Raw genomic sequence first — 16887 nt, forward strand, 5'->3', positions numbered from 1 at the left:
CAGCAACATGTAATTACATACAAAAAAGGCTTAGCTGAAAGACATCTTATGCTGAGCTGCTGTTTGTATTCTAGTAAAAATAAAAGAGCATTGATTTCCACCAGACTCAAATGTTTTATTTGACTACTGGTGCTTATTTTCTCCCTATCATCCCACATTTAAGCAGACGCCTCTAAAATGTTGTCAGGTAGGTATCAACACACACCCCTACAAAGAGACTAGCACCATTGGAGCAATTTGTTCACCAAACACACTTTGTAGTATTTTGGTAGAAATATTTGATACTGAAAAATCTAAGGAAGCTCAATACCCAGAGGTACTGACCAAATACTCTAACATTACACCTCTGCCGAGAACATCGCAACCACTTATGAAAGAGTACAGTGTGTGCTCTAGATTCCAAAAAACTGAATGAACTAAAAAACACACCCTGAGAAAGATTTAAATTGGATACACACTTGCTTTCCAGAGCTGAAACAGCACCAGTGCTGCTCTAAACTGGTGTTTATGCACATTTTTGTTGAACTGCTTTCAAACAGCCATTTTCATTTTAACAAGAAAAAGATGCTTTATTCTAATACATAACATGCTCTATATTTAAACTCGTATCAGTTTTGCTATTCATTGGAATCATAATAATCTCACTTTACATTCACTCTTCTTGACCTATATTTACTTTTGCACACTCAGCTGGCCATTCACATTGCATACACCAGCAATTTTAAAATGGCAATTACAGACATTTTGACCTTTGTTTTGTAGTGGGAAGAGAGTATTAAACAGATAACTTGACATACACAAATTGTATTTGATCTTCAGGTCTTTGGAATGACCAGTAATTAAATACATAGCGAAGCAATAAAAAATTAAGTCCTTGATAGGATTTTCTTTTACAGACCATGTGCTTTTCTTTCACAAATGCATATGTCTGCATATATGACTTAATAAACAGCAAACCAATACATTGATTACTATAGAAAAAATAGCGTATTCATGAACACTGATGAAGGACAGTGTATTCATGAATTCATGAACAAATGAATGCTTATTTTAGCCTTAATAAACTTGATCTCATTTCATACCCAAAATTTAAACTTCTTCGAGCATTTGATGTCACACTAATTCTATCTGTTGATGGACTCGGAATCACATGGCGTCCTGGAGACATTTTCTTTACTTCCCAGGCTAATGAAGTAGGTCTGCAAATTAAAAAAAAAAGAAAGTTTAAAAACGGAATTTGCAATAACTATTTCTCTATCACCTTAAAGGAAATACAGCACTGACAAATGCTATAAAGCATTAATGAACACCACTGAATTTAGTCATACATCTCCGCAATTGTTTCTACACCAACTCCAAACTGTATTTGCCAGACCCATATCAAAAATAATGCATACTCTCAAGACCACAATGCTTATTTTAAATCAGTGTGGGACCAAACATCAAACCAACCAGTTAAAAGGAAAGGATCTGGGGTAGGACTGAAAACATCCTCTAGTTCTAGTGACAATAACAATGCGCATAAAAGGCCACAGCCATCTAAGGTACCCTACGTTTTCCCGTCCTGTGTAACAGAGCATTCAACACAATTTAAATGTTGCTTTAGTTAATATAGGTATCAAATATCTCCAGTACATAAAAAAAAACTTTAGAACTAACCAAATATATCACCATCCACTGCTTCTATTGTGCTACTGACATACCAAACTTTGTCAGCAGTAACATTTACTGACAAATGAGTACTTGCAAAGATAATTTAACAGGTTGATTTAAGTCAACTGCCACTAACATAAAATTTTCTTATCCAAACAGACATAGTTTGAGGTGGAAGCCAAGGTAGCAGTTTCATTAAGCCAGGGTAGCAGTTTCATTATGGATCTCATTGAAGCTGATGCTATTTTCTTTTTTATTTTCAACTGCTCCTGAAGCTATCTTATTACATTAAAATTACAACTGGCAATTAGAAACAAAATCAAACTGGGAGAACCCAGTGCTGGTGAAGACAGACTCAGAAAGGCACTTACATAAGTTATTTTTCAACTGGTTCCAGTACTACTAACAGGATTAACAACCTATAATCAACTAATAAAACCACTCTGCCACTTTTGGTCTACTTTTTGTCTCTACCTAGGGAGATGAGTGACTGAACTGACTACCTAACAAAGGAAAACAGAAGAACTAGATAGAGTGTATCTCTCCACACATACTGCAGGTCTCACGTCTTCTACATGTACAAATTATACCAGCAAAACCTTACTTCTCATCTCAAAGCTAAAACTTAGGTGTAAAGGCACAAACTCAACACTCACCACAAATTGTAATAACGTAACCAGTTTTACCTTTCTGATACTATACTTCCAAACCCTTTTATCATTTCCAGCATAGCTGTTCACTGATAACCCTACCAGAGAGAATAAAATCTATGTCCTCACGCCAATTCTGTCCAAAAGGAAAATTTCTTTCCTGATGCCCCAAAGCAAATATTAAAATTGGTTCTATTTGCTTGATCTCTGCTACAAAATTAAGTTTACTATGAGACAGTATTTGGATGTAGATTAAAAAAAAAGTAAATCTAATTACCTGCTTTGAGCATCAGCTTTTTCTAGCTTCTCCTGTAGCTGTATCCAGTCAATCAATGCTTTGAAGTCCCTTACATAGTTATCAAGCATCATCAGGACTTCCTGAAAAGCAACCATCACATCAACCTTTGTATTTAAAAAACAATCCTCCCACCCCAATAAAGGAACTAAAAAGAAAGTAGGAAATTCACCAGTCTATAGCACTCATAAAAAATGGTTAGAAAAACCATGAAAACAAAAAAGCCCGGATTGTTTTTTATGTGCACAAACATTAAAACATTTATCCTATCAAAAAAGGTGCACATTTTCCAAGATATCTGCAAGCACCAATGTTTAAGGACAAACCAGCAAAATTTGGCAAGAAAATAATCCCTAGCATACATAAATATCACTGTTACAGGATTTTTTTGTCAGAGTTGTTAGCTTTTAAAACATGATGAACGTATTTCATCAAATAAGAAAAGTTGTCTGTAAAACCTGATAGACCTGTGGGAGACTAAAAATGTTCCAATTAATCTGCCTGTGAAGTAAAAATACACAAAGCTACACAAAAGGGAATTGCAGACAGAGGGAATTCCTTCTGGAGAATCCCGAATCCTTCAGAATCCTCTGAAGTTCAGCAGACTGTATCCTGTTCCTACGGACTTTCCAGAGTGTAGAACTTTCAAATTACGTCTGCTTGTATGTGTCCAGATTAGTGAAAGCCATTCTATTGTCACGTCAGATTACCAGTATTATTGTTCTAATAAAGCTGTTTTTACTCGGAAAGACTCATGGTGATATTTTGAGAGGCAAAAAGAGAAAGATCACAGCATTACACTTGGTTTATAAAATCATCGTAACTGACATAAACTGCAAGATGCAAAGTTTACATTCTCTTCTCTGATTAGCACACCTTAACAAGTGAAAAAAGTCACTAATTGCACATTCTTGTCTATGTAGTAACTACATATCCACGCCTTACAGCTCCAATACCCCCATTATACTTCTTGACTGTTAAAACCAATCGTTTTCTACCATTTTAAAAACTACTTTCAACCTATATGGAGTTACCAAAGAATTTATGCATTTTTAAGTGAATTAATGACTGAAAGCTGTAGTCATGAACATATTTTATGGCTTGAAAGATTTACACATTATCATAAAGTAATACAACTGGTAGGGATCTTAAGAGCAATCTAGTCCATCCCATAAATTCCTGGGTAGGATTAAACATAGACTGTCAGAAATGATGTGGGCATGCTGGAGGTTATTCAAAATACTGCAAAATCTTGATTAAGTAGTCAGAATCTTGTAAGTTATGTGTTGGTTTCTAACAAATAAAATTAACTGTTATGAAAAGACACATAGAATTAACTTGACTTCACACTGCATTGGGAAGAACTTCATAGCTAAAATGCCAAAGCCTGAACAGTAGGGAACTAAAAGACTTGTTTCTGATAAAAATACCCTCAACTTTCAGAAACTGACTGATTTCCAGTTTGGTCAAATGTACAAGTGTAGTAACTATAGTAAAGTCAGATTACATACAAAACCAATAAAAAATTAAAAGTTAAGTTGGGATCCTGCAAGTCTTTACTCAGACAATACTGTCATTTTTTCACAGCAAAGCAGAGCAAAAGACCATATGACTAAACTCTCACTGAGCAAACTATAGTTATCTACTGTGCCTGCTAGAGAAAGGAGGAACCTAGGAAACCACTTATATTCCTCACAAACTCAAAAATGTTTTACTGAATGACAAAAACCACACAGACCATCACAGCCAACAGGCATAAGGCACCATCTCAGCAGAGCTGATGATCACCCAACAAAGCACATTAATGCATTTCTAAAGCAGACAGTTCGAGATCACACCAATCAGAAACAGCTTTCATAACTACCCTCTCAAAGACAAGAAAAATGTAGACTGTACTCTATGATGACAACACGTTGAAAATAAAACTCCATAAATGAAGCTTGAATTCTATGAAAATGCACATCAGCTTCATATGCAGAATTTAAAATACAGACATATTTTTATGGTATAAAGAAAAACACTAATGACAGTGCTACTGTTTTGCAAATTCTTTATTATGTCAAAGTCATTCCTGTCGTACTAAGAGAAATTTTCTGCTCAAAGCAAATATTTATTACTTAGAAATATTCTGGGAACAATTACAAATTAAAATGTATCGGTTCTTCAGTGTATAACTACAAATTTTAACAGGAAGACTTTTAACACTGAAAACAGTAAAAAAACTCTATTGCAGTACAGGTAACTTGCACATTTTTGTAACATCACATCCCATTTATCCTTTTAATTGTCCTTTTAACAGAAAAAGGACCTCTTGTATGCAAAATGCTTTTACAAATAAAATTACCCAGATAATTATTCATTTTGTTTAACTCAAACACAAGTTTGAAATTCAGCTTCAGCTTTCATGCAAGCATCCTTTTAACTAGCACGTATGACAGATAGAGAACATATGCTGGTTGTTTTAAGGGAAAAGTCACAAGAAAGTCAAACACAAGGGAAATCAAACAGAATACAATCGCTGATGTAAAACTTGCTCTTTGTTTTGAAATACTCCACAAAAAAAAGATAACAAAAATCTTTCTTACAAGGCAGTTGGTTTACAGCACCAAAATAATTCTTAAGCAAAGTCTGCTACAAGAAATGAACAAGTCAAGTATTTTAGCCAGTTCTTTTTTCAGTTTCACTAATAAAATTTCAGCTTTCTAATTCAATTCATGTCCATTTAGGTTAGCCCCTACTAAGTTGTGCTGACTGTTACTAACAATAAGAGCATAGAAAGCAAAATTTAATTCTGGATCATTTACTTTTCAAGTCTGCTACTGAGATATTCCTCACACACAGACACAAAAATAATAAATCTGAATATGAGTTATATTTCCGAAGTCAGTTGGCACAGGAAAAAAAAATACAATAAATGGCTTAACCTATTTTAAGGAATGTTTAGCTACACATTATCAGAAATGATCAGAGCAGAACCATGCAGCTGTAACTCGAGTCATGTTTTACGAACAAGGGAATACAAACAAGACAAGCAGCTGGAGTGGCCCCATATTCACTGATGCACATCTTTCTCCCTAAAGCTATGAGGGCCATTTTGTCAAGCAGGATGAAGCAGAACAAAAGTGGCTCTGAAAGCGCCGTTACAGGCATCCAGATAACTACATATAGATGTACAGCTAAAATTACCAATTAGTTTACCAATTGGCTGCAACGGATTCGATTGGTTTGTAATTAATTCTAGTTACTGGCGCATACAGCGGGACGGTTGGCGCCATCCCTTTGTCCTACTGACACACAATACTGGCGTGCAGGGCTCTGGGGTCTTGGACATCAATACAGCTCTCTAGCTCACCTACGGCACCGAGTGTAGCAGATATACCCTGTGGTGCTGAAGCAGTGGAAACTTGCATCACTTGAGAAGGTGCTGACAAAAAGGAACCTTTATGGGGTAGACTACGGATGCACTAGAGTCAAAACAATTTTAAATCCCATTATTTTTCAAGGTCATATCCATCCCATACGACTTTTAAAGCGCCAGTTCAAACTAAAAGAGAAAGCAATACTGTTAAAAGACAACACTTAAAGGAAAAGCAGTGACATAAACCTAAAAACACTCACAATACAGCTCCTGTTTCTTTCTCTCCTCTGTTCAACTCTCTGATCCAATAGTCCTGCACGTCAAAAAGCTCTTTTTGTGCTTTTCCTTCTTTTCTTCATATCTCAGTCATTACTTTCATTTCTATGTATTTATCTTAAAGTTGTACTTCTAGTCTCTTCAATTGGGTGATCATATTAATTATTTTTCAATCAACAAGGATCTCTAATATATATAGAGTAGCTACACCAGAATAACCCTATATTCCTGAATCAGGACAATCTTGACTTGGGTCCTAGATAGGCCTATAATAATCCTTAAAAACACAAGTTCACTTTGTTCAGAAATCCTGTAATGGCTTTGAAATGTCACCCTTTCCATTTATTCTCCCATTCTCAAAAACGGATGAGGAAAACAGGGAAGCATGGAAGACTGTAGGACTTTAAGGTTACTACAACTCAAAATAGTAGTATGCACGGCAGAGAAATTAACTCAGTCACCACATCCGTATTTCAGCTTACTCTCAAGTCTAGAAATGTGCATTTTATTTTACAAACTATGCATACTTCATATTGTTTCATTATCTACACCGAATATTTCAGATTATGTATTTACCAAAATAAACTCCATTTTCTTGTACATTTTTAGCAGGCAATATAAGTTCCTTCTTTCTTTCTTCAAATTTGTTTTTAAGGTTAACTAGGTGTTTCACTAATTTGACACAAAAATTGCTTCTAAAAATTCCTTGTAGCCTTTTTCTACAGTTGCATTACAAACACTTAAAGCCAGCTCTGGGGTTAGATTAAACAAAGACGATTGACAAAGCGGTTCTTACAGCTTTGGGAAAGGATGAAAGGAAGCAGCTCCTCTAGCCAAAGGACTCTCATTATACCAACTTCAGTACATGGTACATAATATATATATATATATATAAAAAAACCTAAACCGACTCTGAAAAGAAAACCTCTACAACGCAGAGAGGAGAAAAACAATAATTTTCCAGTAACCAAAATTCTCCCGATTGGTGTCTTTTAAATGCTCTCACCCTAGCCTTGCAGAAGCCACTAAGCAGCAAACTCTAGATAGTAAAGCTGCAAGAACACACGGCCTCTTAGATCCAAGTGTTAAACGCACCGTATCTGGCCTCAGTTTGTTCCTCATTGATTCACCTACATGACAGCCACTATCCACTAGCTGCCAAGGACGTGCTCCTGAGAAGTGTGACCGTTACTGAAGTAAATTTTCTCTGTAAGAATGAATGTAGCAGTCAGGGGGCACATGCAGGGACTTAATCACACAATTTACTTACACAAAAAAGTAAAAATAAATAAATATATATATATGACAGTACGGATGGAGAGGCAGGAATCGGATTATCCAGGCTGCCAACTAGAATAGATGATTATTCTGAAAGATCTCACCCATTTCCATCTGTGAGACTGAACGCCCAATCATTACCCCATTTTCCTGTCCTGCACTGTTGACTCATCTGCAGAAGATGACAACAACGAAAATGTAAATGTCCAAAAAGAGGCAGGAGGCATGCTCAAAAAAGAGATTTTCACTTGGCATTGACTGCCATAATACGGCCTCAGAGTATTTTATTTAGAAAGAGACATGAATACAGTCTTCCTAAATATCTCCAAATTCATAAAGAGAAGACATTTATTTTTTATAACTGAGTGATAAGTCTTCCAACACATTCCAACTGCGGAATTAGACTTTCTCAAACAATTTGAACATATATTCCAAAAACCTCTATTGATCTGAAAGACTGTCTTGTAAAAAACACAGAAGAAAGAATCACACATTTTCTAATACGTAAATCATTCACTTGGGCTTTCACGGAAACTCATAATCACCTTGGTTTTACTGTATAAAAAGAAAATAGATTCAATCACACAGAACAGAGTTCATGCCAGGTTGAAATTCTCCTTCTAACTAGAAATGTTCTAGACAATGAAGACATCAGTACAAGGTATTAAGTTAATGCTCAAACTGATTACAAAATTGATCAAAATACAATTAATAGAGGACTCTAGTGGGGAAACAATTAGCAACTAAAAGAATTCAGATATATAAAACAAAAGATGCTAAATGAACCTTAATTAAAAAAACTCAGATTTTGCAGTTTGGGTTGTTTTGGGTTTGATTTTAATTCCTTTGGAAAGCTAACATTTTTTTCACCCAGACACCTAGAGGAACCCAGGACACTGGGACAAGAATAATGTACCTAAGTAGAATACTTAGAGAGGTCTCCGTTGAGGAAATAAGTTTCTTCATAATCCTTCTTGGGACAGCTTTCTGAGGATTTGTAGCACTAGAAGGAAAGAAGTGAAATTCACCTCTAACAAATTATCTCTCCCAAAATGCCTTAAGTATCAAACCCTGATTCTGTATTTTTTCCTCCGTGGAACCAGATACTTTTCACATTTGTGAAAAACTGAAAGGTATGGAAGAAAGGGATAAAATCAAAACTTATCCTCCAAAGAAAAGTAAAATGGACAGAGTTGAACTGGCTCTGATCAGTGGAAACAGCATCAAGATCCTGTTTGGATCAACCTGACCATTACACTGAATTACTGCAGATTTTCTTTTCACTGAAGTTAGAAAATCACGGGTTTTCTACCTTCAGCTCCAACACGTCCAGAAACAGTTTGATTTTCCTGGCTGCCTTAAAAGCCTGTAACCAGCCTGGATGACAATGAGTCTCAGTCTGCACACATAGATTGAAATCATTAGGATCAGCATACCTGGAACCAAAAGCTGCCCTCACAAGAGTTCTCAGCAGGAGATGCTAACAAAGCAAGTTCCTCTCTCCTCCTAGGAGGCCTTCCATCAACTCAAACTCTCTCACAGGTGTCACCCTGATCGGACTACAGTTGTTTCAGCTGGTTCTTTTGCATAACACCACCACACTACATGTCAAATCTTTTAAGGAAAGCTTTTACCCATCTCTGTGGGTATCTTGCACTGTCTATGAGAATCAGAACAACAGAATTTCACTGCTGAATTTTCCATTTTTTAAGAGCAAATAAGAATCTCAAGCAGAATGAAACTGTTTTCACTGAACTATACTAAAGGTAGACTGATTTAAGAAGGTACCTGTAAGCTTTAGAATCAAAGAGAGAAACTACGCTTGCCAAAACCGAATAGAAATATACCAATAAGCAATGCTAGGTGTGAAGACAGACGTTTGTAAAAGCATTAGGTAACGCTAAACAGCAACTTTAAAAGAATATCGAAATAATTTCTACATAATAAAATTCAGCTTTTTGAAAGGAAAAAAAGCCAAATCCATTAATTCATCCTAGGAGAAAAAATATCCAACAATTAAATTTAAAGTAGACTGAGATTCTTCTAGATTTACTGTATCCTTAGCTGCTGGATCCAGTTGCTCAAACTCTAAGAGTTTTATATGAGTGTGTGGTGTGTTGTTTCCTTTTTTATACATACACATATATTAAAAAAATATAAATAAACTCAGTCGCTGAGACACCTGAAGACCATAAAAGAATAGCAGCAGAAGACAGATTTCTCTGTTGCATTAACTGAAATTCCATTGGCCAAAATTGACTACAGAATCCACCTTCCTCCATCTACAAATCATTTGGGGCGTAAGTCCTTTTAGCATACAGAAGACAATTAAAGGCATTACCATTTCTTTTCTGCCTAAGCTCACCACCCAAACCTAGAAAACGCTAGGTAATAAAATATTCATATAACCACTAGACACACAGAAACCTAGCTAATGTATAGAATATCCACACAATTTGCACTTCGAAATGTTGAAGGTTATTGCCAAATCTATTAGACTATAACTAACCTCTATCACTATTGCACAAACTGATTTATGTACAGTAAGACAATGCTTAAATTTGAGAACTCTTTATTTATTTCACAAATAATTCAACCATGTTCATTACATCTTTCTAGATAAAGCATCAAAGTCATATCTATGTATCTATACACATGATTTGAGGGTTCTCAATTCCAAATCAATAGCAAAATACCAACTTCAGCAGTGCCCAAAGCTGAGAGAAAATATACACAACCACCGATCCTCTTACACACATTTCCACTGTTTGTGTCCTTACCACAACCCTTTTCGTCTGCAGTTTCAACCACAACCAGCCACTAGGGCCCTTTCCGATTTGGGAGCATCAAACATTGTCTTCAGTGACAATGTAATCAATAAAACTATACCAACTGGTAAGAATACAAGAGAGCAAAAAGTACAAAATAAAAAAGTCAAACCACTTTCATACCAGGTTCATCAGAAGGTTTTAAATGCCAGAAGTTGTCACATTTCAATTTTACTTGTCTTCTTTTAAGACAATCTTTATACAACTAAAATATTTAAATAGTACAGCACATGACTATTTGACCAAGACAGAAGTTTGAAGAGATATCACTTAAAAAGTTAAAATTAAGGAAGTTTTTGATAACATGGATTTATCTTAATAAAAAGATTTTTCAAAATCCCACATAAAAAACAAAGAAGGAAAGGTTAACAGTTTAACCATTTTGGATCCTTACTTAATCTTGTTTCCCATATATGTCCAGTAGTAAAAATAAAAATGGTACTTCGAGCTAACAAGATACTCTGTCAAATGAGTTTGAAAAGTTAACATGGCAAAATGGAATTCTCATTTACCAAAACCCTCTCAATTCTTTAGGTATGGCAGAAATACATTAATCCATTTTCAACTGAGCTGATATGTCTGTGGTATCTCTTGTAATATTTTAACCATCAGATACTTTTCTATGTAGTGTAAACCTTTTGCAAAAAAGAACATAAAAGTGAAGTTAACCCATTCTAATTTTTAGCATGAGCTTTAGTAAACATTTATTATAAATGGAATTTTCATCTTAAAATTAAAATATTCAAAAGACCAGTACTGTCATACATAAAAATGGAAAAAGCACAAGAATTAGCTGAACTCCTCCTGCCCAAAGAGACATTAAAAAAAAACAACCAAAACAAACCCAAACAAGCAAAAACCACACCATAAACCACCAAGCAAAAAAAAGCCTACAATGGTTCTGCGAACTGTGGATCTAGTGAAGCCTATTTACCCATGATCTCCTTACTGGTTTCTCTAGTGCACTTCAATTAATTCTTGTTTAAAAAAAAACCAACCCAAACAAAACCAAAACAATCCCTCTGCCCTCAGTTGGTGCATTCATGTTCTCTTTTTCTCCCTCTGAATTCCCTGGTGTCTAATAGATTGACTGGCAGTGTTTTCTGCATTGTGAACCTTAACAGGACATCATCTTCCAAGCTAGCCACCTACTCTCATGAAATCTATAGTGACTAAATTACTTTAAATTGGTCCACTGACATTAAAAGTTATGGGATGACAGAAAATCATGGCTATACGAGGACAGATGAGACACATGGTACGACTGCGTTACACCTGGCCTCCTAAGACCAAAAGCCTAAGAAAACTATCATATACATTATAGACATTATTTTCCTGCCAACGAAGCTTAACATATTTTGCCATGCCACATCTGCATTACTGGTACTGTGACGATGTCAGCAGAGTTAGGGAGATACCTCATTAGACCACACAGAATTCACATTATGCCTCATACCACACCATTATTCGCACATGCCTTAGTCAGAGGCACAAAATCACTTTGCATCCTCCCAATCCCACAGGGTCACACGGCTGGAGCTGACCCCGGAATAAGACACAGAACCTTGCTACAGCCATCTTTCCTGCCACAGTGGACACCCAAGTTGACACAAAACAGGGAATCTGGATTCTGTTCACTGCTTTAACGTTTTCAAATAGCAAGAAAAGGCATGACCAGAGATCTTAGATGCAAGATCTGACCAGGCACGATCGGAACTGTCAATATGAAGTATGAAACTTGGTGTCTGGCAGTAACATGATAGCAATGTATCTAGGACTACCAAAGCCAAGGCAATAAAACAAATAAATGTTTTAGACAGGCAAGTGACAATTATTTACCTGAACTGAGTCACACACGGACAAACCGTAATGATCAAACTAAAGACTGAGTTAAACTATTTTTCAGGCAGGACATAGGCCTTCTACTGAGCTACATGAATTCTTAAAACAATGTCACACAAGCGCTTCTTAATAAATATCATTTGCCAACTGAACTCTGAGACTGGATCATGATTTTAATTTATCAGCTCCTAAAAGGTTGAGCACCGGCTTTTTAGTGTCAGAGGTGAGGATGACTCACAGTTTCCACACAGACCTGTTGTTTGTTATCACTAATATTCCATCCAAAATTAAAACATACCTCCGTGCTACTGACGAGTCTGATAACTCCCTAGTTGAAGCCTATGTATGTAGTACCAAAGATGTTATATGCCTATCTATTAAGAGTTCTGTAAAGCACTCACTTCAAAAGACAGCAGTTAAGATATTCTGCTGCAAGTGATTAGATAGAACACACTGACAACTTCACCTCTGGAAAAAACTAGACAGTATTTGTCCACAATACCACCTCAAAATGAATTATGACAATCAATAGAACTGATAGACGTGAAATATTATTAGTAAAAATAATTTGCAAGACCCAACAGTTTTATACTTCATAGCTTAATTAACAGAAATTTTAGTAATTTATCAAAAGAGTACTGATCATCACGGAACAGTAACCATTAAAAGAAAATCTCACCAAAGACCATAGCGCGCACACATACTGCAGCTACTCAGGTAAGGCACTTTTTTGTGCTCAGAAGACCTTTTAAAAGGTGAAAGCAACATGAATGTTACAAAGGTTCTACAACACATGTCACTGGACTCCCCTATTTACTCATTTTTGGCTTTTTCCACCTCTGTTTTGCAAACAAGTAATCTGATACACACAGATACATACAGCACTGTCAAGCGTCTACTAAAATGAAGACATTTCACTTAGGCTATGGAATACCTCCATCCAAAAATAGATCAAGTAGCATGATTAAAATGCTGACTGATATCTAACCCCAAAAATATGTGATAATGATACAAATACACTTTTGTTCTTTCAGTCACAAAAGTTTAAAATGGTAATCTAATTACAATGCAAGGCTGACTGATTTTCTTAAACCAAAAAATTCTCCAGAGAAGTTTTCTGAGCAGGAAGACAGTTCAGGAACAAAATGTTAAATTGTGTTAGACCAACCAGCAATTTGGAAGCCTCTAGCTACTGTTCAGTTTTCAAATCTGCTTTCAATGAAACGTAGTTGTACACTAATCTCAAAGTCAGTTTGGCCGTGTCTGATTACTGCAAAGAACTAGATGCATACGATTAGAAAAAAGTTTACTTAAATTGATATATGTCATTTTTCACAGTGATTAGATAATCATTTCCAGAATGTGTTGAGCTTTCAGCATGTTTAATATGAAAACAGAAGTCACTTCTTTAACATTTCTTTTATAAAGTATTCTTCTAGCTTCTCTCAATGCTTGCAATAAATCCCATTTTAAAGAATGAGTGGCTTTTATTAAATGACAATGGACTTCCTACGGATCTACTAGAAAATCATCATAAAATGTCAAACAGATGCACAAGCTATTACAAACACAGGTTTTCCAAAATTAGGAAGCGTGTCTCACAGTGACATCCCAACCAGACATTGTTTAGACTTGACCACCAATCACCTTCTTAACACCACAGAGAGAATTAGAAGACTGATAACTATCACTGCAAAAAGGGAGCAATGTATAATTAAGCCACTTAAGAGGAAGCAAACAAATTTGAAAAAGGCTGAATCACAACAGTGCCACCTACAGTAAAGAACATGACAGGGAAAAAAATAAATCAGTTCAAAAATTAACAAAATCAGAACTCAATAAGCAAAAACTGGTTTCATAAAAAACTGACGTCTAATAACATTATGTGCATTGCTACAAGATTTATACACCTCAAAAATAGTCACTGCCTAAGACAAAAGCTCGTTAAATCCGTTTTCCTGTTTACAAGCCTTCACTAAATACAAATCAAAAAGTAACATGTTTCTGAAGCTCTAATTCCTCATCCAGCTTTTTTGTAAAGTATAAAAAAAAGCACAGTAAGAGCCACATGCAACAGGCAAAGAACAGCTGAAGACTTACCTTGCATTCTACTACACTCTGATCTGATTCGCATGTAACATAGATTTCATCAACTGCTCGTCTGAGATTGTCAAAAAGAAATGCCCAGTATCGAGCCCGCAGATCGACTTTTCGAGGCTGTCTTGTTTTTGTTGGGCTTTTGTCAAAGTTTTTCTCTCCAGCTGCTGCTGATGTTAATTTACAGTCTATGGTAGTGCTCTGAGAAAACGAAATACAACAGAAAATAACAAACAGAAGTACGGTAAGGGGCTGCGTTACTGTGCAACACATTTTTCAACATTCAAACATTTGTAAACAAGACATCTTTCACTGAAGTCTACGTCATCCCACTGACTTGAGTTTTTTAAAACACACTTTCTTATCTTAAATACAGGGAGCAGCTATGTAGAACTACATTCTGTTTCTTTGACACTTATAACCGAACATTCACACTGTGTAACAGTACAAGGCACTCTGCCTCTTATCACATTGGAAAGTTACATTTTCTAATTACACATCCTGTATTACTTATTCTGACAAGTATGTACATCCAGAGATGAAAACAGCATTTTACTAATAATCATACCAGCAATATTCCATCACAGTTAAATTCTATTACCAAGATATTACATACGACTTCATCGTTTTTAAACCCTCACTCTAACACGAGCATTAATGTCAGAGAAATGCTGCTGTGGTAGCGCTTTGATTGATATGTTACGGGTACACTGTGGAGGAGATGCCAGCAAGCACCGAGTTAGTTACAGAAGGAAGCTTTCACACTTTAGAAGACTCCCTGTACTAAGATTTCCACTCATCATATTGTTAACATTGCAAGCTCAATTCAACCCAATGTAGGTGCTATGCCAATGAATGAAGTTGCTCCTACTTACACCAAGCCTGAAAGTGTCCTCGCACTGTTTTAAGTTGTAATTTAACAGCTTTAACGACAACAAATCTGTTTGGATTTTTAGTGTTAGCATGCAGACTAACTGATCCAGTACCGTTTTGCTGCACAGATGCAGAGGACTGCCAATATGCTAAATGTGATGGGAACATCCAACTGTCTTCACAAACACTGGCACAGACAGAATCACCACGTACCTACTTGGAAGCACTGTTATGCCACCTCAGTGCTACGTATCTGTTGACCTTGGGTGTTCAGCTTAGTCACTCTTACGGGGATATGTCTCCTTGACAGAGATAGACTGTCACTCATCTGCACAGGATATTCCAAAGGGTTCTGAAACATGCCTATTTGGCTGAAAATACCAAATCAGCACTTCGCCCCATCACACTGTCCTTATTAAACTTGAAATTCTCTCCCACAACAGAAAAACAAACAGAAAAATCCTGCTACCACTCCAGACTTCTATAAGCTTCTGCATTCCATAGTAGCCGGGTGGATAAGCACCTCGAGTAAACGCAAAATGACACCCAACTGTGTGCCATTTTGTGATGGAGGTATTGGCTACATGCTGCAATAGTCTTGTTTTGTGTGGGTTTTTTCATTAATGCATTCATGCAAATAGCACCTTTACCGCCGTTTTGATGCACTGGTCCACTGTGGCAGAGACCTCCAGAAAATCATCTACTACAAAACTCCATTCTAAAAACTCTGCTTTTGGTGACTGAATGAAAACAATCAAAACCAACATCGCACAAGCCAGTACACAGAGTTTATAATTAGAACATCTAATCACTAATGAGATACACTGTAAACAGCAAAGGAATTGACTGGGATGCAAGCCTCTTTGTGCTCTACGTGAAAAGTGGGGAAATGTTCTTTCTTTAAGCCAGAAGATGAGTTTAATGGCACATAAGTTTATACTTGGAGACACAAGAATTCTATAGAAAAGTCATTTTAGACCACAGCAATATAAGGCAAGCAGGTCTGTAGCATATTTTTGGATGAAGTTATCAATGAAAGAACTTTTAAAAAAGAGCTCTAATACTACTTTTATGATGAAATATATAGAGAATAGAGACCCAAGGATTGTGCAGAGTCTAGAGAAAATTTTCCTCATTCTCCTTGAGAGGATCTTTGGGTTTTGTGGACTCCTCTTAAATTCCAACAAATTGTGCCTAAGCTACCAAAAGTTCCCTGCATGTTTAGGAAACATGTAAATGAACTCGCATTTCTCATGCTCAAATTACAGAATGGGAAAATAGGCAATAACCAAATGATTTTTCAATCACTGTATTTAAGAATATAAATGCCTTTCTTCTCTAGATTTTAGGGGACTTAGTTGATAAATTCACACCATAAACACAGCTTCCCATTACAAGGGAACTGAACCCTGACATGAAGATAAAATCTGCAAATCTGTCTAGTAAATTCTAGAGCCCCGTTTCTTCAGTAGCCTCTCTCTCTGGGTTCCAGTCTGCTTATCCCCCCCAGTGCTCTGACTACCTGTACCACGTGGCATTAAACACAGCAAATTCCGCTTTGTAATTAGGGAGGGAGACACAGCGCTGTCAAAATGCTTACGTTCTCACCTGCATTTGTGTTCAGATTCTAATCTTCCTATAAAATGGGCAAGAATGGGAACCTGATTTACTACAATCATACTAACATCTCTGCTACCCTCACATATATCTCAAAATGCTCTAAGTGTACTCCAGATG

General features: G+C 36.2%; 1 protein-coding gene across 2 annotated transcripts in view; it reads right to left on the reverse strand.

The window, feature by feature from the left end:
• Nucleotides 1–16887, reverse strand: part of SCAPER (S-phase cyclin A associated protein in the ER) — a 164857-nt gene that overhangs the window by 131424 nt on the left and 16546 nt on the right. For both annotated transcript variants that reach the window (XM_086471462.1, XM_086471461.1), the window contains exons 5-7: nt 14281–14478; nt 2581–2681; nt 1083–1199 (exon numbers count right to left, since the gene is read on the reverse strand). In XM_086471462.1, coding sequence (XP_086327588.1) covers nt 1083–1199; nt 2581–2681; nt 14281–14478 — 416 coding nt within the window. The remainder of the gene's footprint in view (nt 1–1082; nt 1200–2580; nt 2682–14280; nt 14479–16887) is intronic.

Source organism: Leptosomus discolor, chromosome 11, assembly GCF_034619465.1.
Source record: "Leptosomus discolor isolate bLepDis1 chromosome 11, bLepDis1.hap2, whole genome shotgun sequence".
NCBI classification, from domain to species: domain Eukaryota; kingdom Metazoa; phylum Chordata; class Aves; order Leptosomiformes; family Leptosomidae; genus Leptosomus; species Leptosomus discolor.